Source organism: Mobula hypostoma, chromosome 12, assembly GCF_963921235.1.
Source record: "Mobula hypostoma chromosome 12, sMobHyp1.1, whole genome shotgun sequence".
NCBI classification, from domain to species: Eukaryota; Metazoa; Chordata; class Chondrichthyes; order Myliobatiformes; family Myliobatidae; genus Mobula; species Mobula hypostoma.
The window spans coordinates 2,468,883-2,490,344 of NC_086108.1; the positions used below are offsets into that span (position 1 = coordinate 2,468,883).

Here is a 21,462-nt window from a genome sequence, read left to right on the forward strand (position 1 = left end):
TGTGCAAACTATGAGCAACGAGGCCCCCCTCCCTACGCCACAATGATGACCAGAGAACACACCACAAGTGAACAATACACTGATGATGTCTCCTTGTATGGTGATGAAACATTATCAGTTGGATTGCCAAGATTGGAGTACAACTCAAACCAACCAGATTGATTGTATGTCCATAAAGTGACGCTAGACACAGGAGTGTCAGTTGACTCTGTGGGTGGGTTAGTGATCAGCCTTACTGTTTGGGTGTGTTGGTCCTGGTGAGTCTGGAGGCCCAGACTAAGAGTGGTCCATCTGTCCTCTGTTTGGGGGGTGGGGGGGGGGGTTCATCTCAGGACTAACAACCCTGTCTGGCCAAACAGAATGGTTACAGAAACAGCAATGAAGTATCCTTCTACATCTGAGTACGATGGTATTCCTGAGACTCTTCTGGGACTTGCAGACTGACAGTGGTGAAAATGAAGAGAAAACTGCTAACACAGTGAAGGATGCCCTGACCACACCAGAGATGGAAGATCTTCATTGCTGCCCTAAACGCCAGCAGCGTAACGGGCAGTAGAGTAGAGAGTATTAAGTACTTAAGGTGTGTCCTATCTTTCCATTGTCCAGCAGTGCTCTGAAATCTCAAATTTAGTTTCTGAGCATCCCTGATTCCTTCCCTACACTGATCAATTGGAATTGGTCGGTGGCTATCCCTTCAGTAGCCAAGGCCTTGTAGTTTGGAAATTCCGTTACTTCTCTGCTTTTTATTTCAATCTGCCCTTTTTGATAAGACTCATTCCATATGTAACGGCCTTTGCCCCAACTGACTCCCGTTGCCTAGGGTGAATAGCCATCGACCCCGCCAAACAGTGCAAATGCTTTGGTGCGGATACGGTGTGAGGCACCCAATGATCAGCCAAGACACAAATATTAAACAATATACCAAATACGAGTAAAGTATTGTACTTTATAGCAAGTTTTGCTGATGGGTTAGCAGCAACAACTAAAAGAAAAGGCGCCGCATAAGTAACTTATCAGTTTTGTGCACATAATATTTTAATACGTTGGAGCTCACGCCTCCGATTCCATCCCCAACGTCCTTCCGAGACTCCGGCCACCATCCGAACCCCTGCAGTCTGGTATCTGCCGCCCTGGAACCGCTGTCCGTTCCCCGCATGTCTGTCCTGTCTGCTCACCTCCCTAAAACGCCTGCGCTCCTCAACTCAGCACACACATACAAGATAACATAACATTTGCTAGCAAATGAATACAATTTCCATTATCACACTCTATAACCCAAACATTGCCGTTACAGAGAACCCCTTGCTCAGCAGTTAACAGTACGAAGACCATTTTAGTTTAACACTTCATTTTGTAATAGGCAATTAACAGCTAACAGTCCAGCTAATATTACTGAGAATCCTACACATACCAATTCTTCTGAATCACTAAAACTTCCTTTAACAGGCTTAGTATCAATTTTCAATTGAGTGAGGTTCTGTGACACATTCTGGATTGTAGAAACACAAAGAATGCTAAATGCACAATGAATGGTTGACCTTCTAAAGGTTACTTCATTATCAGATGTTGAAAGGCTTTGATAGAGTGGATGTGAAGAGGATGTTTCCTGTGGTGGGGGAGTCTGTGACCAGGGGGCTCAGCCTCAGGATAGAGGGGTGTCCATTTAGAATGAAGATGAGGGATTTCTTTAGCCAGAGGGTGGTAAATCTGTGGAATTTGTTGCCACAGCCAGCAATGGAGGTCAAGTCATTAGGTATATTTAAGGCAGAGGTTGATATATTCTTGATTAGTCAGGACATGAAGGGATATGGGGAGAAGGCAGGAGATTGGGGTTGGGAGAGAAAATAGGTCAGCCATGATGAAATGGTGGGGCAGACTCAATGGGCCAAATGGCCTAATTCTGCTGTTATACTCTCATTAAAAAAACTTTTCAAGTTCAAAGTAAGTTTCTTATCAAAGTACATACGTCACCATATACCACCCTGAAATTCATTTTTTTGTGGTCATTTGCAGTAAATATAAAGAAATACAATAAAGTCAATGAAAACCGCACACAAGCGAAGATGGACAAACAGCCAACGTGCAAAAGACAAACTATCAAATACGATAAATAAATTAAAAGTATTGAGAACATGAGCTATAGAGTTCTTGAAAGTGAGTCCATAGGCCGTAGAATGAGTTCAGTTTGAGGTGACTGAAGTACCCATCCAGGTCAGGAGCCTGCTGGCACCTGGCTGTGTATGACCTGAGGCTCTTGTCCTTCCTTCCTGATAGCAGCCATGAGAAGAGAGCGTGGCCTAGATGGTGACCTGAGGTTCCTGTCTCTCCTTCCTGATAGCAGCCGTGAGAAGAGAGCGTGGCCTGGATGGTGACCTGAGGCTCCTGTCTCTCCTTCCTGATAGCAGCTGTGAGAAGAGAGCGTGGTCTGGATGGTGGGGGCCCTTATGATGGATGCTACTTGCTTGTGGCAACGCTCCTTGTAAATGTGCTCATTTGGTGGGGAGGGCTTTGCCTGTGATGGACTGGGCTGATCCACTGCTTTTTCTAGGCTTTTCTTTTTTGTGCATTTCCCAGCTCTGCCATTGAATATATGGACCTGGAATAATAACTTTGGGGGCAGAACATTGGTCTCTGGCAGATTTGATTACTTAAAAATGATGTTTATTACCACATTTTATTTGAGCCTTGTTCCAGTAAGAAATAATGGAGATACAGGAAACTGCAGATGCTGCAGTCTGGTACAACACACAAAATGCTGGATGAACTCAGCAAGGTCAGGCAGCATCGATGGAAGGAAATGGACAGTCAGGGTTTGAGTTGAGACCTTTCAGGCTTGGAAGGAGGGCAGATAGCAAACATAAAAATGGTGGTGGGACCTTGCTGAGGACCCCCACCATCCAGTGGTGGGAGAGGAGTGGAGCAAGTATTGGTGGGGGATAGGTGAAGGATGATGGGCAGAGGGAGAAAGCGAGGGAACGATTTTATTTTATTTATTGAGACACTGTGTGGAATAGATCCTTCCTGCCCTTCAAGATGTGCCGCCCAGCAATCCCATTTAATCCTAGCCAAATCACAAAACAGTTTACAATGACCAATTAATTTATCAACCGGTATATCTTTTGGACTATGGGAGGAAACTGGAGCACCAAGAGGAAACCTACATGGTCACAGGAAGAAATTGCAAACTCCTTACAGGTAATAGTGTGAATTGAACCCATGTTGCTGGTACTGTAAAGCATTGTGCTAACCACTATGCTACCATGCCATCCTGTAGTACCTGCTTAGCACCCTCCCCACCCCCACCCCCATCCTGATCAGGGTCACGTGAAGCCACGGGAGCAGGTGATGGATGGTCCTATGGGCAGCTGGTGCATATCACAAGTCCTGGTTATGTGGCCACTGACATCAGGCAATTTCTGAAGAGTATTGATTGTGGGTGGGGAGGTCACCAGTCTTGTAAACCCACTGCCCAGAAGGCGGCAATGGCAAACCACTTCTGTAGAAAGATTTGCCAGGAACAATCATTGTCATGGAAAGACCAAGATCGTCCACATCATATGACATGGCACATGATGATAATGTTACTGTCACCATTATAATAGAGGGGAATTGGTTTTCTAATTTCGAATTTGGTTTCTAATTTCATACAACATTGTTTCAGAGGTACTTGTGCAGAAACACATCATATGGCATAAAAACAATTCATTTAAAATTCTACTTTGTTTCTGTTATTCCCACTCCACCGACTGAATAAGACACAAATTCAAGCCTTTTTTAAAATTGACAGTGAACAAAATTTTTGGAGTGGACTTAAAGGTTGAAGCAGTGAAGATAGGAAAGTCAGACTAAGAAGAAAGTTGTGGCTGGCCTTAGATGATTTAAAGTATATTGATTGGTCTTCCTGAAGCACAAGTATGATGTGGCACCTCCTTGGCATACATATCTGCTGTAGATGTGGTGGGGCAATTGGAGGCAGGATCCGGATTAGTTAGTGACCGTAGTGGAGCACAATCCCAAACTGTTGCACTATTTTCCCAAACAAAAATCAGAAGTAACAGTAATTATAAACATGAGAAAATCTGCAGATGCTGGAAATCCAAAGCAATGCACACAAATTGCTAGTAAATAGTAACGATGGAATTAGTGGACCAGACTTAGTAAGCCGAATTGCTGAATTCTGCTTTATGCCTTGTGATCAAAAATAAGAGAATGGTGCTTGAGTGAAATACCCTAAGAGTTGCAATGGGTTGGGTTTGGACAGCTTGTGTACTGCAGACCTTTTAACAATTTTTTAAATTTGTGTTCTTTTTATTTACACGTATGACTGCAAATCTTTTAACAAGCTTTTATTTACATGTATCAGGAATTTGCTGTGGTGCGTTGGTCAGGGTGCAACATGCAACACAAAAATCAACATTCAGAGTATAAAGAATTATATAAAAAAATAGAGTAAGAAGTTAAAGGATAGATGTGGAATACCATGTACACAAATACCAGCATGTATTTACAATGTGACCAGCCTTATAGAAGGAGTTTAAAATGTTTACACTGCAGTGATGGTGCTAATACATAAGGGGGGGGGGGGTGGGAAGGTCACTAACTAGAATGTTTCATCAAGTTAACTGCCTAGCGGAAAAAAATTTGAAGGTGACGTGATTTTTGTTTTAATAGCCCTAGAGCACTTTTAGAAGCAAGATTTTGGAAAAGACAGTTTGCAGGGTGGGTGGTGACCACAATGATTTTTCCTGCCCGCTTCTTTGTCCTGAACACGTATAACTGAGTTTGAAAATGACATACCTGGAGAAAGCCATTGCCAAGATCATAGAGTTTTGGGAGTCAAATGGGGGGTGGGGGAGAAATAGCAGTGAAATAAAAACAAATGGTTTGAGATTGATTTATAAAGGAGATGGTGTTTTTTGCTGCTGTTGTATCTAATTCACATATAATTTTCTATACAGGCTGTGAAGATCTGATTGTTGAGAGCGTTACGCTGGACTCACTAGTGACTATCCTGAAGTGGAGTTCGCAACCTTATGGATCCAAGTGGGTCCATCGGCAGATGCTGCATTTCCTCTGTGAGGAGTTCAGTAATATCATCGCTTCAGACAGTCTCTTGGAGCTCAGTAAGGAGCACCTGATGGCAGCCATCCAGTCAGACTACCTGCAGGTACTGGACTTCTGTCATCAGTTAATGAATTCCAGCTTGTGTATTTGAGGGATTTGTTAACGAAAGATAACAAGATTTGAATTAGGTTTTGTATCACTAGCGTATGGATGTGGAGTTGATGTTTCTTATGGTGGGGGAGACTAGGACCAGAGGGCACAGCCTCATAATAGAGGGGTGTCCTTTTAGAATGGAGCTGAGGAGGAATTTCTTTATCCAGATTGTGGCAAATCTATAGAGGCCAAGTAATGTTGGTATATTTAAGGTGGAGGTTGATAGATTAATCAGGGCGTGAAAGGTTATGGGTGGGGTGGGGGGGAAGGCAGGGGAATGGGGTGAGAGAGAAATGGATCAGCCCATGATCAAATAACGAGTAGACTTGATGGGCTGAATGTGCTAATTTTGCTCTAATGTCTTGTATGTTATGAAATTTGTTGTTTTGCAGCAGCATTGTTTATGTAAATTATTATAAGAAATATAGATGTACTGTCCTTGCTGAGGTGTTGTCACATCAATTAGACAGTCAGCCAAACTCCATTCAAAAATGACATGAGAGTCAGCGTATGGAGTCCTAGCTCCTTGGGTTTATTGCAGACTCAATGATATGACATAGTGGATAAGGAGCAAAATGGAAAAACAACAAAATACAGTGAAATTACCATGTTGTTTTATTCACACAAAATATAAGATTCTGACAATACTACAGGTAAACAGTTAGCATCTAGCTTAGTGTTGATTAAACTTGAAAATAACATTCAATTTCAGCAAACTCTTATTGAAACCTTCAGATTAACTTCTAAACAATATAGCATCAACTTACAAGCAGTGTTTGTGCTGGGGAACAGCAGGATGGCTTTGGATAGAAACTTGCACTTCTAACATAAACCTCTGGACTTCTATCAACCACTGTGCTTTCCTACTTAACACTTCCTGTCTGCACAGAAAGTGATCTAATACACATCAGAAACTACTCATTAAAATAAAAGCTGCATGTGATTAGTCACATACAAAGACATAAATGAATTGCCCAAAGGGCAGAACAATATATAATTGAAATATTGCAAAAAGAGCACAAAAAATTGAGGTAGTGTTCATTGTCCATTCAGAGATCTGATGGAGGAGGGGAAGAAGATGTTTCTTAACGACCTAACCTGGTTGCAACATTTTGATGCAGCTGTAAAGAAGGCAAGGCAGCAACTATATTTCATTAGGAGTTTGAGTAGATTTGGTTTGTCACCTAAAACATTCAAACTTTTATTAATGTACCATGGAGAGCACACTAACTGGCTGCATCACATCTGGTATGGAGAGGGACTACTGCACAGGATTGAAGTAAGTTGCAAAAGGTTGTAAAATTAGTCAGCTCCATCTTGGGTACTAGCCTCTGCAGTATCCAGAACAGCTCAGGGAGCGGTGCCTCAGGAAGGCGGTATCCATCATTAAGGACTCCCTCCACACAGGACATGCCCTCTTCTCATTGTTACCGATGGGAGGGAGGTACAGGGACCTGAAGACACACTCTCAATGATTCAGGAACAGCTTCTTCCCCTCTACCATCCAATTTCTAAATGGACATTGAACCCATAAACACTACCTTACTACTGTTTTTAAAAGTGGATTATTTCTTCAGCAGTTTGATCGGGGCGTGACTGCACAAGCATGTGGATGTCAGCCAGTGAGAACAGCGAGAAGAGTTTAAAGGGAGACGGTTATTTCTTCAGTGGTTTGATTGGGACACGACTGCGTAAGCGCGTGTATGTCAGCCAGTGTGAACGGTGAGAAGAATTTAAAAGGAGACAGCCTTATAGAGCAAGTGACAGAGTAGAGGGAGACAGAGTAGGGAGGCTTTGGCTCAACGGGGCTTCGGCGTTAACAGGTCAAGGTGGGGTAGGTTGCCTAAGTAGAATACAGACAGGAAGAATGTGTGTGAAGACGGTTCTCTGTGCTCAGTGTCAGATGTGGGATGTCCGGGAGACTCCCAGCCTCCCGGACGGCCACATCTGCGCCAGGTGTGTCAAGCTGCGGCTCCTTAGGGACCGTGTTAGGGAACTGGAGATGCAGCTCGATGACCTTCGTCTGGTCAGAGAGAATGAGGAGGTGATAGGGAGGAGCTATAGGCAGGTAGTCACACCGGGGCATGGGGAGACAGATAAGTGGGTAACAGTCAGATAGGGTAGGGAAAGGAGGAGGATGGCAGCAGTGATAGGGGACTCTATAGTTAGGGGGACAAACAGGTGATTCTGTGGACGCAGAAAAGAAGCACGGATGGTAGTTTGCATCCCAGGTGCCAGGGTCCGGGATGTTTTTGATCGCATCCAAGATATCCTGAAGTGGGAAGGAGAACAGCCAGAGGTCGTGGTACATATTGGTACCAACCACATAGGCAGGAAAAGGGAGGAGGTCCTGAAAGCGGACTACAGGGATTAGGAAGGAATTTGAGAAGCAGGACCACAAAGGTAGTCATCTCAGGATTACTGCCTGTGCCACGCCATAGTGAGTATAGGAATAGAGCTGGTGGAGGATAAATGCGTGGCTGAGGGATTTGGAGCAGGGGGCAGGGATTCAGATCTTTGGATCATTGGGATCCCTTTTGGAGCAGGAGTGACCTGCACAAAAAGGACGGGTTGCACTTGAATCCGAAGGGGACCAATAGCCTGGCAGGGAGGTTTGCTAAGGCTGTTGGGGAGAGTTTAAACTAGGATTGCTGGGGGGGGGGGGGAACCAAACTGAAGAAGCGGTTGGCTTACAAATAGAGAAAGGTTGGAGACAGTGTGAGAGGGATGATAAGCAGGTGATCAAGAAGCAACGCACTCAGACCAGTGGTTTGAGATGTGACTATTTTAATGCAAGGAGTATTATGAACAAAGCGGATGACCTTCGAGCATGGATTAGTACTTGGAGTTATGATATTGTGAACATTACAGAGACTTGGATGGCTCAGGGGCAGGAATGGTTACTTCAAGTGCCAGGCTTTAGATGTTTCAGAAAGGACAGGGAGGGAAGCAGAAGAGGTGGGGGCACGGCAGGACGTTGAGGAGCGGATAGGGAGACAGATTCTGGAAAGGTGTAATAATAACGGTTGTTGTGGTGGGAGATTTTAATTTCCCAAATAGCAATTGGCGTGTTCTTAGAACAAGGGGTTTAGATGGGGTGGAGTTTGTTAGGTGTGTTCAAGAAGGTTTCTTGACACAATATGTAGATAAGCCTACAAGAGGAGAGGCTGTACTTGATCTGGTATCAGGAAATGAACCTGGTCAGGTGTCAGATCTCTCAGTGGGAGAGCATTTTGGAGATAGTGATCGCAAATCTCCTTTAACATAGCATTGGAGAGAGATAGGAACAGACAAATTAGGAAAACGTTTAATTGGAGTGAGGGGAATTATGAGGCTATCAGGCAGGAACTTGGAAGCATAAATCGGAAACAGATGTTCTCAGGGAAACGTATGGAAGATATGTGGCAAATGTTCAGGGGATAGATATTAAATAGTTAAATGAAATAACTTGTACAAAAGTAAAAAAAATAGTAGTGAGGTAGTGTTCAGGGGTTCACTGTCTATTCTGAAATCAGTTGGCAGAGGGGAAGAAGCAATTCCTGAATCGTTAGGCCGGGCGACGAGATCTAAGCCAGAGTGTATCACTGTACTGGGACTCACGCATTATGCGGGGTGTGACCCAGAGTTTGGACAATTTAAATGCTGGCCCTGATAGACTGGAATAGCAGGATGTTGGGACCCGAGCCGAGGGTTGGGCCGAATCCACTCGCTCTCCTGTGACGTTCACTCCTCTCACTGTGGCACTGGAGCTAATAAGGATACTCCAGCTTCTATGCGCTTCATGTCTGTGAGCTTCACGGCGACTTGCCATATATAATGAACTGAGGTGTGAAAGAGTTTATGCCATGGACCCCTACCATTAACCAAGGCACCTGTGGGCCCCAGATTGGGAGCTCCTGCTTGGAACTAGAAAAGAGGTTGGAAAATTTGGATACTTGCACAGACCCAGTCCACACCTATAGTTAGAAACATAGAAAATAGGTACAGGAGTAGGCTATTTGGCCCTTCGAGCCTGCACCGCCATTCAATATGATCATGGCTGATCATCCAACTCAGAACCCTGTACCTGCTTTCTCTCCCTACCCCCGATCCCTTTAGTCACAAGGGCCATATCTAACTCCCCCTTAAATATAGCCAATGAATTGGCCTCAACTGTTTCCTGTGGCAGAGAATTCCACAGATTCACCAATCTCTGTGTGAAGAAGTTTTTCCTCATCTCGGTCCTAAAAGGCTTCCCCTTTATCCTTAAACTGTGACCCCTCATTCTGGACTTCCCCAACATCGGAAACAATCTTCCTGCATCCGGCCTGTCCAATCCCTTTAGAATTTTATACGTTTCAATAAGATCCCCCCTCAATATGTAGGATTGTTCTGTAGAATATGCAGAACAGTCTTTATTTTTGTCCTAACTTGGCCTTCTCCTTCACGTCCTCCTCTTTCTTATTTTTCTTTGCCCTGAAATGTGAACTCCTTTTGTTTTTCCACACGTGCTACTTCAGACCTACATGTTTCCAGTATTGTTTTTTATTTCAGATGTCCTTTTGGAGCCTAGCCAACACTTAGCTCTGTGGGCATTGACTAGAAGGCATGCCTGAGGATCCATACAGGAGGTAGCCTGTACTTGCAGGAAGCCTCTCACTGGCTTTGCAGCCCTTCTGCCCAAAGCTGTTCTTCATTAAATTTAATGCATTTTGCGAACTGTGCCCATCAGCAGTGGCTTCACTCCTGGACTGAGCACATAACATAAGTTAACATCCCCTTAATACTGGAGGAATCCTTTGAGGTCAAACTAATTTGGTGTTGCTAATTTGAATCACCCTGTTTAAATGTTCAAAGGTTCATTTATTATCAAAGTATTTATGCGGTATACAACTCTGAGATTTGTCTTCTCCAGATAGACACAAAACAAAGAAAAACCGTAATAGTGTTCAAAATGCATCAAGCATTCCCCGCACAAAAAAACCTTACAAATCGTACAACAGCAGCAAGGGCGTCAGACCCCACCTCCACTCACACAAATAAACAAATCGGGCGAACTGTGAAAATAACAAACCCTAACCGCCCCCTCCTGCACAAAAAACTTATAAATTGCCTAATTAAAAAGCTCAGAGGGCACCAAGAAAGACAGGCAAAAACACAGTATAAATGACATCAAACCAAAGAGTCCAGTCCAATCAATTAGTCGGTAGCATCCCCTGACAGCCTCGAAGAGAGAGAGAGACTACTTGAATGCAGAGGCAGAGCAGTGAGAGAGATTTGCCTCCTTCCCAGATGAATATCAAGGTGGAGGGAGGAAACTACAGATGTTGGAATCACTCAGCTGATCAAACGTCACCTACGAGGGGAAAAATAGGGTTAATGGTTCCAATTAAAGATTCAAAATCCATTTATCATCACAGTATGAATACAGAATACAACTCTGAGATTTGTCCTCCCGCAGGCAGCCACAGAGCGAAGGAACACCATGGAAAACTCTAAACACCCAATATGCAGAAAAAAAGCCAAATTGTGCAAATGGCAAAAGTAAGCAATCAACATATAGAATATTAAACGTCAGATCACGAGTCCAGGAGTGTTTGATTTAGTTCAGTTCAGCATCACGCCACTAGCCCACTGCCGGCCGCAGGGCTGAAGTGCCCCAGACTGCATTGTTCACCACAATCTTGCCTGACAGATCTGTTGGAATTCTTTGAAGAAGTAACAAGCAGGCTAGACATCGGAGAATCAGTTGATGTTATGTATTTGGATTTTCAGAAGGCCTTTGACCAGGTGCCATACATGAGGCTGCTTAGTACATGAGCCCATGGTATTACAGGAAAGATGCTAGCATAGATAAAGCAGTGGCTGATTGTCTGGAGGCAATCTGACTGGCTGCCGGTGCCTAGTGGTATTCCACGTGGGGTCTGTGTTGGGACCAATTCTTTTTACGGTATATGTCAGTCATTTGGATGTTGGAATTGATGGCTTTGTTGCAAAGTTTGCAGATGCTATGAAGATAGATGGAGGAGCAGGTAGTTTTGAAGAAGTAGAGAGGCTACAGAAGGACTTGTACAGATTAGGAGAATGGGCAAAGAAATGACAGCTGAAATACAGTGTCGGGAAGTGTATGGTCATGTAGTTTGGTAGAAGAAATGAAAGGGGTGACTATTTTCTAAGTGGAGAGAAAATAGTCAAATCTGAGGTGCATAGGGACTTGGGAGTCCATGTGCAAGATTCTCTAAAGGTTAATTTGGAGGTTGAATCTGTGCTGAGGAAGGCAAATGCAGTGTTCGCATTTATTTCAAAAGGACTAGAATATAAAAGCAAGGATGTAATGTTGAAAACTTCATAAAGCACTGATGAGGCCCCACTTGGAATATTGTGAGCAGATTTGGGTGCCTTATCTTAGAAAAGATGTGCTGAAATTGGAGAGGGTTCAAAGGAGGTTCATGAAAATAATTCCAGGATTGAAAACACAAAATAATCTGCAGATGCTGGGGTCAAAGCAACACTCACAACACGCTGGAGGATCTCAGCAGGTTGGGCAGCATCCGTGGAAAAGATCGGTCGACTTTTTAGGCCAGAACCCTTCGTCAGGACTGTAGGGGGAAGGGGCAGAGGCTCTATAAAGAAGGTGGGGGGAGGGTGGGAAGGAGAAGGCTGGTAGGTTCCAGGTGAAAAACCAGTAAGGGGAAAGATAAAGGGGTGGGGGAAGGGAGGCAGGGAGGTGATAGGCAGGAAAAGTGAAGAAGGAATAGGGGAAAACACAATGGGTAGTAGAAGGAGGCGGAACCAAGAGGGAGGTGGTAGGCAGGGGGGAGGGGGCAGAGTGACATAGGGATAGGGGAAGGGAAGGGGAGGGAATTACTGGAAGTTGGAGAATTCTATGTTCATACCAAGGGGCTAGAGACTACCTAGGGGGTATATGAGGTGTTGCTCCTCCAACCTGAGTTTAGCCTCATCATGGCAGTAGAGGAGGCCATGTATAGACATATCTGAATGGGAGTGGGAAGCAGAGTTGAAGTGGGTGGCTACTGGGAGATCCTGTCTGTATTGACGGATGGAGCGGAGGTGCTCGACGAAGCGGTTCCCCAATCTGCGTCGGGTTTCACCAATATAGAGGAGGCTGCATCGGGAGCACAGGATGCAATAGATGACCCCAACAGACTCACAAGTGAAGTGTTGCCTCACTTGGAAGTACTGTCTGGGGCCCTGAATGGTGGCAAGAGAGGAGGTGTAGCACTTGCGCTTACAGGGATAAGTGCCAGGTGGGAGATCCGTGGGGAGGGACGTGTGGACCAGGGAGTCGCGGAGGGACCGATCCCTGCGGAAGGCAGAGAGGGGTGGAGAGGGAAAGATGTGCTTAGTGGTGGGATCCTGTCGAAGGTGGCGGAAGTTGCAGAGGATAATGTGCTGGATCCGGAGGCTGGTGGGGTGGTAGGTGAGGACAAGGAGAACTCTGTCCCTGTTGTGGTGGCGGGAGGATGGGGTGAGAGCCGAAGTGCGGGAAATGGAGGAGATGCGGGTGAGGGCATCATTGATGACAGCAGAAGGGACAGCAGAAATTCCAGGGTTGAATGGCTTGTCATTTGAAGAGTGTCTGATGGCTCTGGGCCTATATTCACTGGAATTCAGAAGAATGAGGGGTGACCTATTTGAAACCTATCGAATCGTGAAAGGGCTTGATAGAGTGGATGTGGAGAGGATGTTTCCTATGGTGGACTGGTCCAAGACCAGAAGACGCTGCGTTAGAATAGAGGGGTGTCCTTTTAGAATGGAGATGAGGAGGAATTTCTTTAGCCAGACAGTGGTGAATCTGTGGAATTCTTTGCCACAAGCAGCTGTGGAGGTCAAGCCTTTATATTTAAGGCAGAGGTTGATAGATTCTTGGTGGATCAGGGCATGAAAGGATATGGGGAGAAGGCGGGATGTTGGGGCTGAGAGGAAAATTGGATCAGCCATGGTAAAATGGTGGAGCAAACTCAAGGGGTCAGATGGCCTAATTATGCTCCAATACGAGGGGTGATTGATAAGTTCGTGGCCTAAGGTAGAAAGAGTCAATTTTAGAAAACGTAGCCCATTTATTTTTCAACACAGTCCCCTCCTACATGTATACACTTAGTCCAGCGGTTGTGCAGCATACAGATCCCTTCTTTGTAGAAGTGGTCCACAGCAGAGGTGAATGATAAGTTCGTGGCCTAAGGTAGAAGGAGATGAGTAAAAGTAAATGTGCTAGACTGCTCAAAAACAGTTTTTTAAAAAAAGTAACCAGAATCAAGGAACACGTGCAACAGGAACCTGAAATTCCCCTAAAATGAACCTACAGCCTCTCTGATCAATTCTTACAACATGGATCCCAAGACTCCTGCACTCCGACAGCAACTAGCAAGAGGAAGAGGAAGATCGGTCAAACGCTGGCAGACGGTGCCAAGCACCTGCTAGTCCTCCATTCTCATTCATGTTAACTTCAACCTTGCTCAATGCCCGAATCGGAGAGAAGCCATGGAGTCGAACATGGGCTCACGGCCTCAACGCCTCAATCAGAGAGAAGCCATGGAGTCAATCATGGGCTCACGCCCTCAACGCCTCAATCAGAGAGAAGCCATGGAGTCAATCATGGGCTCACGCCCTCAACGCCTCAATCAGAGAGAAGCCATGGAGTCAATCATGGGCTCACGCCCTCAACGCCTCAATCAGAGAGAAGCCATGGAGTCAATCATGGGCTCACGCCCTCAACGCCTCAATCAGAGAGAAGCCATGGAGTCAATCATGGGCTCACGCCCTCAACGCCTCAATCAGAGAGAAGCCATGGAGTCGAACATGGGCTCACGCCCTCAACGCCTCAATCAGAGAGAAGCCATGGAGTCAATCATGGGCTCACGCCCTCAACGCCTCAATCAGAGAGAAGCCATGGAGTCGAACATGGGCTCACGCCCTCAACGCCTCAATCAGAGAGAAGCCATGGAGTCAATCATGGGCTCACGCCCTCAACGCCTCAATCAGAGAGAAGCCATGGAGTCAATCATGGGCTCACGCCCTCAACGCCTCAATCAGAGAGAAGCCATGGAGTCAATCATGGGCTCACGCCCTCAACGCCTCAATCAGAGAGAAGCCATGGAGTCAATCATGGGCTCACGCCCTCAACGCCTCAATCAGAGAGAAGCCATGGAGTCGAACATGGGCTCACGCCCTCAACGCCTCAATCAGAGAGAAGCCATGGAGTCAATCATGGGCTCACGCCCTCAACGCCTCAATCAGAGAGAAGCCATGGAGTCGAACATGGGCTCACGGCCTCAACGCCTCAATCAGAGAGAAGCCATGGAGTCGAACATGGGCTCACGCCCTCAACGCCTCAATCAGAGAGAAGCCATGGAGTCGAACATGGGCTCACGCCCTCAACGCCTCAATCAGAGAGAAGCCATGGAGTCGAACATGGGCTCACGCCCTCAACGCCTCAATCAGAGAGAAGCCATGGAGTCGAACATGGGCTTGAGTCCTTGATGCCACAATTGGAAAGAACCAATAAGGTTGATCATGGGCTTGTGCCCTCAGGTCTCAGTTGGAGAGAAGCAAGGGAGTTGATCCTGTCTCCAGTCTGCACACTCCTCTCCAAACCTCACTGAACTCCCTCAGAGACAGCAAAACGCCAGATCGCTCAATTGGTCCAAAAATGCACCATCAAAATGTAAATCGCAGGTTCCAATCGCATGCAGCTTAGTAGCAGAATCATATTTGGAAGAAGAAGTGAAAGTAGGTTTGTAAACTGTCTGCAGGACTTCGCCTTTGGTCGCATTATTCGCTGGCGCCACCTTGAAGATATCAGGGACTTTTCCAGTGGATCTAGAACATTAACCATATTTCTCTTTCATAGGTGCTACTTGACCTGAAAAGTGTCTGTACCCTTTTCTCTTTTCAATCACTAAATGCAAAAATGATGTTTTATTGCTCCTTACTGAATTGCATTAATGAAGTGTTTGTCCAAAGATCAAAATGAATTTATTATCAAGATATGTATATGCTACCATATACTGCCTTGAGATTCATTTTTCTTGCAGGCATTGCAGGGGGAAAAACATACAGTAGAATTTATGAAAAATTATATTTACATAGACAATGACTGACAAACAACCAATGTGCAAAAGAAGATAAGCTGTGCAAATAAAAACATAATACTGAGAACATGAATTCCATCTCTGAAACTTAGCTAAAGGATGGCTGCCATTGAGAGCTGAACATCTAAGGATATACGGTGTGTCGGAAAGATAGGATAGTAGGCAGAGGGGGTGGTGTGGCCCTGTGTATAAGAAATAATATTAAATCATTAGAAAGGGATGACATAGGATCAGAAGGTATGGAGTCTCTATAGATTGAGTTAAGAAATGCTAAAAGGACCCTAATGTACAGGCCTCCAAACAGCAGCCAGAGGTAGATTAAAAATTGCAGCGTGAGATGGAAAAGACATGTCCGAAGGGCAATGTCATGATAATCATTGGGGATTTTAACATGAAATTGGGTTGGAAAAACCAAGCCAGTACTGGGCCTCAAGAGAGAATTTGTAGAATTTTTAAGGGATGGATTTTTAGAATGCTTGTTGTTGAGCGCAGTAGGGGATCAGCTGTGCTGGATTGGGTGTTGTGCAATGATCCTGAAGTGATAAGAGAGCTCAAGTTTAAGGAACTCTTGGGGAACAGTGATCACAATATGATTGAGTTCACTTTGAAATTTGAGAAGGAGAAACTAAAATTCAATGTATTGGTATTTCAGTAGAATAAAGGAAATTACAATGGCACGAGAGGGGAACTGGCCAAGGTTGACTGGAAAGAGACACTAGCAGTAAGGGCAGCAGAGCAGAAATGGCTGGAGTTTCTGTGAAAAATGAGGGAAGTGCAAGACAGATATTTTCCAAATAAGAAGAAATTTTCAAATGGAAGAAGAATACTACCGTGGCGACACGTGAGGTCAGAGCCAAAGCAAAAGCTAAAGAGAGGGTATACAAGGAAGCCAAAGCTAGTGGGAAGTTAGAGAATCGGGAAGCTTTTAAAAATTTGCAGAAGGAAACTAAGGAGGTCATTAGGAAGGAAAAGATGAATTATGAAAGGAAGCTGGTGACTAATATCAAAGACACTAAAAGCTTTTTTAAGTATATAAGGGGTAAAAGAGAGTTGAGGGTAGTTCTAGGACCAATACAAGATGACACTGGAGATATTGTAATGAGAGACACAGAGATGGCAGAGGAACTGAATGGGTTTTTTGCAGTATTCAAGCGTGTCAAGAAAGTGAAGTATGTGCAGTGAAAATTACGACTGAAAAGGTACTCAGGAGGCTTAATGGTCTGAGGGTGGATAAATCTCCTGGACCTGATGGAATGCACCCTCAGGTTCTGAAGGAAGTAGCTGGAGAGATTGGGGAGGCATTAACGATGATCTTTCAAGAATCGATAGATTCTGGCATTGTACCGGATGACTGGAAAATTGCAAATGTTACTCCCCTATTTAAGAAGGGTGGGAGGCAGCAGAAAGGAAACTATAGCCTGACATCAGTGGGTGGGAAGTTGTTGGAATCGATTGTTAGGGATGAGATTACGGAGCACCTGGAGGCATACGACAAGATAGGCCAAAGCCAGCATAGTTTCCTGAAAGAAAAGTCCTGCCTGACAAACCTACTGCAATTTTTTGAGGAAATAACAAGCAGGGTAGACAAAGGAGATACAGTAGATGTGGTGTACTTGGATTTTCAGAAGGCCTTTGACAAGGTGCCGTGCATAAGGCTGCTTAGCAAGATAAGAGCCCATGGAATTACAGGGAAGTTACTAGCATTGGAGCATTGGCTGATCAGCAGAAAACAGAGTGGGAATAAAGGGAAACAACAGGAATTCTGCAGATGCTGGAAATTCAAGCAACACACAAAAGTTGCTGGTGAACACAGCAGGCCGGGCAGCATCTCTAGAAATAGGTATAGTCGACGTTTCAGGCCCAGACCCTGAAACGTCGACTGTACCTATTCCTAGAGATGCTGCCTGGCCTGCTGCGATCACCAGCAACTTTTATGTGTGTTGGGAATAAAGGGATCCTATTCTGGCTGGCTGCTAGTTACCAGTAGAATCCTACAGAGGTCAATGATGGCACTGCTGCTTTTTACGATGTACGTCAATGACTTGGACTATGTGATTAATGGAATTGTGGCTAAATTTGCTGATGATACAAAAATAGGTGGAGGAGCGGGTAGTGTTGAGGAAACAGAGAGCCTGAAGAGAGACTTAGTTCAGGGGAATGGGCAAAGAAGTGGCCAATGAAATACAATGTTGGAAAGTGTATGATCATGCACTTTGGTGGAAGAAATAAACGGGCAAACTATTAGTTAGATGGGGAGAGAATTCAAAATGCAGAGATGCAAAGGGACTTTGGGAGTCCTTGTGCAGGATACCGTAAAGGTTAACCTCTAGGTTGAGTTGGTGGTGCAGAAGGCAAATGCAATGTTACATTCATTTCTAGAAGTATAGAATATAAGAGCAGGAATGTGATGTTGAGGCTCTATAAGGTACTTGTCAGACCACACTTGGAGTATTGTATGAGTTTTGGGCTAATTTTGGAAAGGTTGTACTGACATTGGTGAGGGTTCAGAAAAGATTCACAGGAATGATTCCAGGAATGAAAGGGTTACCATATGAGGAACGTTTGACAGCTCTTGGGCTAAATTCCCTGGAGTTCGGGAGAATGAGGGGATCTGATTGAAACATTCCAAATGTTAAAAGGCCTGAACAGATTTGATATGGCAAAGTTATTTCCCATGGTAGGGGAGTCTAGGACTAGAGGGCACAACTTCAGGATTGAAGGATGTCTTTTTGGAACAGAGATGCGGAGAAATTACTTTAGTCGAAGGGTGGTAAATTTGTAGAATTTTTTGCCACGAGTGGCTGTGGAGGCCAAGTCATTGGGTGCATTTAAGGCAGATATAGATAGTTTCTTGATTAGCCAAGGCATCAAAGGGTGTGGGGAGAAGCAGGGGAGTGGGGATGACTGGAAGAATTGGATCTGCCCGTGATTGAATGGCCTACTTCTGCTCCGGTATCTTATAGTCTTAAGGAGTTGAAAGTCCATAGGTTGAGTCATTTCTGAGTTGAGATGAGTGAAGTTATCCACTCCAGTTCAGTTACCTGATAGTTGTAGGGTAATACTGCCTGTGTGGAACCAAAGGCTTCTGTACCTTCTGCCAGATGGTAGTAGTGAGGAGAGGGGATAGCCTGGATAGTGGAGATTTCTGATGGATGCTGTTTTATTGTGCACACTCCATGTAAATATGCTCAATGATGGGGAGAGCTTTTGTGGTGTTGGACTGGGTTGTATCCACCACTGTTCAGAGCTAAGGTGAGTGAAGTTATCAGTGTTGGTTCAGGAGCCTGATGGTTGAAGGTTAATAACTCTTCTTGAACTTGGTGGTGTGGGGCCTGAGGCTTCTGCCCGATGATGGTGAGAAGAGGTCCTGGTCTGGATAGATTCTGCTTTCTTGTGCCATGCTCCATGTAAATTGTACTCAGTGGTGAGGAGGGTTTTTCATGTGTTGGATTGGGCTGTATCCAGTACTTTCTGTAGCCTTTTCCATTCCTGGCCATTGGTGTTTCCATACCAGGCCATGACTCAACCAGTCTGGATACTCTTCTCTGCGCATCTATAGAAATTTGTCAGTTTTATCTGAGGTTATGAATTAAAGTGCAAAATTCTAAGAAAGTAGAGGTGCTGCATTGTCTGATTAGTGATGACACTTGTGTGCTGGTCCCAGGACAAATTCTCTTACATGTTAAATCCGAGGGATTAATGTTATTGTTGTGTTGCTGCACTACCCTCAGCTATGATGCAATTATTTTATGCATCGTATTTGTGCACAGATCCACCTAATGCAGTAAGATTACTGCAGCCCATTTTGAAATACTGCTTCATCAATAATTAATGGGGGGGGGAATGTCGACTCAGACCATGAGAGGCCTGCGTCGGGCATTTTCATGCCTTACAAGGTGCAGATCAATAATTAATAGATTGAGTTAAAATTTCCAAGGATAGTGTGTTCTGCCACGGTGGTACGAGAATCTGAGTTTTATTTTACAATCTGGCATTTAAAAATAAAGTGGAACCACACAGTGAGCTATGTTGTAGTTTTAAACCACTTTTTATAAAGCTGTTTACATTGTCAATACATACTGGGATTTATTCCAAATCCATACTTCTAACTTGATTTTTGCTTAATTCTTTATAATTGTTGAATGTTGTTTTTTTTGTGTTACATGTTGTGTCCTGACCAACGCACCACAGCAAATTCCTAATACATGTAAATGTATATGCTGAATAAGTTGATCCTTATTGTGTAACTGGATACCTAACTTGAAAAGTAAACCTCTTTTCAGTAATTACTCTGGCCTATATTGTCTCCTGTCCCACAATGTCTTAACTAGTATCTTTTCAAGTTCGTTCAACCATACACATGCACACAAATATTATTATATGTGCTATATGTTCAAAGTATATTTTATTACCAAAGTACATATAAATTAAACAACCTTAAGATTCGTACCTCTGGGAACAAAGTGCAAAACACAGTACGTAACAAAACACAAAATGCTGGAGGAACTCAGCAAGCCAGGCAGCATCTGTGGAAAAGAGTATAGTTTCGGGCTGAGACCCTTCAGCAGTACAGAGACCACATATCAGCATTTTTTTATGCACTAGCAATAACAATCGTATTTGGAAAATTGTGGTAAATGATCACAGCAAATAATGAAGAGGCAAGCAAAGGCAAGGCTGATCCGAGGGTCAAGGCGCAGGTGCGAAACAGAGCCGGAGCAAGTTGGAAGTATGCTTCAGGAGAAGATGGAGTTGGAGACAGAATCAGACACATATCTGAGTGGGGAGAAAAAGCTGAAGTGGAGCTGTTTTGGAGCCCACCCATCTAAACTGGGAGCGGGATTTGATCTATCTAAGCGCCGCACTGATTTGGAAAGGTCGAGTACACGCCGGAAGCAGCTCAGAGCGTATCACTGTGGCGGGGCCTGGCTCCAAGTTCGGGGAATAACACAGTGCTTGGATAATTTAGACTCCCGGCTGGATGGACTGAAAAGGCAAGATGTCGAGACTGGAGGCAAGGGTTGAGCCGGTTCTGTTCTGCGACGTTTTAGTCTGCTCTGCTTGATGCTGAGGTTGTGTCATGCCCTGACTGTTCTGGTCTTAGTGTCTGCGAGCTTCGAGGCAATTTCCCTCTTTGTGAGATGAACTGAGAATATGGGCCTACTCCGGCTGCTCCCGACTTCGGGTTCATAGATCAATTTCATTCTGGATGCTGATGCTTGCTTTAATGTTTGCACGATATGATTTGTTATCTTTTCTCTGCACATTGGGTGTTCATCTTGTTTTTGGGTTTTTTGCATTGTGGCTGCCTATAAGCAAACGAATTTCAAAGTTGTATGAGTATACCTACAGCACATACCACAACATTAACACACAGTACGGCACGGTAGCATAGTGATTCACACACTTTACAGTAGAGGTGGCCCGGGTTCAATTCCCACCGCTTCTTGTAAGGGGTTTGTATGTTCTCTGTAGTGGTTAGCACAGCGCCTTACAGTGCAGGTGGCGGGTTCAATTCCCACCACTGTCTATAAGGAGTTTGTACGTTTTCCCTGTGACTGCGTGGGTTTCCTCTGGGTGCTCTGGTTTATTCCCACAGTCCAAAGACGTACCGGTTGGTAGGTTAATTGGTCATTGTAAATTGTCCCGTGATGAGACTAGAGTTAAATCTGGGACTGCACTGTATCTCAATAAATAATATTAACAGATATTTTAAAAATATATGACATTTAGTTAAATATACAACAGTAGATTGCTACTGGCACTGTCATAAATAATGTATACTGAGTGGTAACAGCGTGTTCCCAAGTCTCTCAGCCTGGGAGAGGAAGCTGTTACCCAGCCTAACGGTCCTTGTTCTCATCCTGCATTACCTTCTGCCTGATGGTAGGAAGTCAGCAAGATTGTGGGACAGATGTTTGAACACCAGTCACTTTCGCCAAGTCACAAGTGGGATCTTGTGCTCAACAGGGTCTGCCCCTGACTGGCAGGGAGATCAAAAGAATCTGCATCCATTCTCCCTCCCTCCCCCCCCGTCCCCCCTTCCCCCCCCCACCCTTACCCCTCCCCTCCTCTCTCCATGCGTCTTGGATCTGGTAGACATTCATTTTCCCTGTGTCAGTTTCTGATTTTGACTTGGGTGCAGAGCCTAAAT

The 21,462-nt window shown here is 44.7% G+C and overlaps 1 protein-coding gene across 3 annotated transcripts in view; it reads left to right on the plus strand.

Moving 5' to 3' along the window:
* Positions 1 to 21,462, plus strand: part of LOC134354564 (BTB/POZ domain-containing protein 7-like) — a 176,273-nt gene that overhangs the window by 52,980 nt on the left and 101,831 nt on the right. For all 3 annotated transcript variants that reach the window (XM_063063489.1, XM_063063491.1, XM_063063490.1), the window contains exon 4: positions 4,959 to 5,167. In XM_063063489.1, the coding sequence (XP_062919559.1) occupies positions 4,959 to 5,167 (209 nt within the window). The remainder of the gene's footprint in view (positions 1 to 4,958; positions 5,168 to 21,462) is intronic.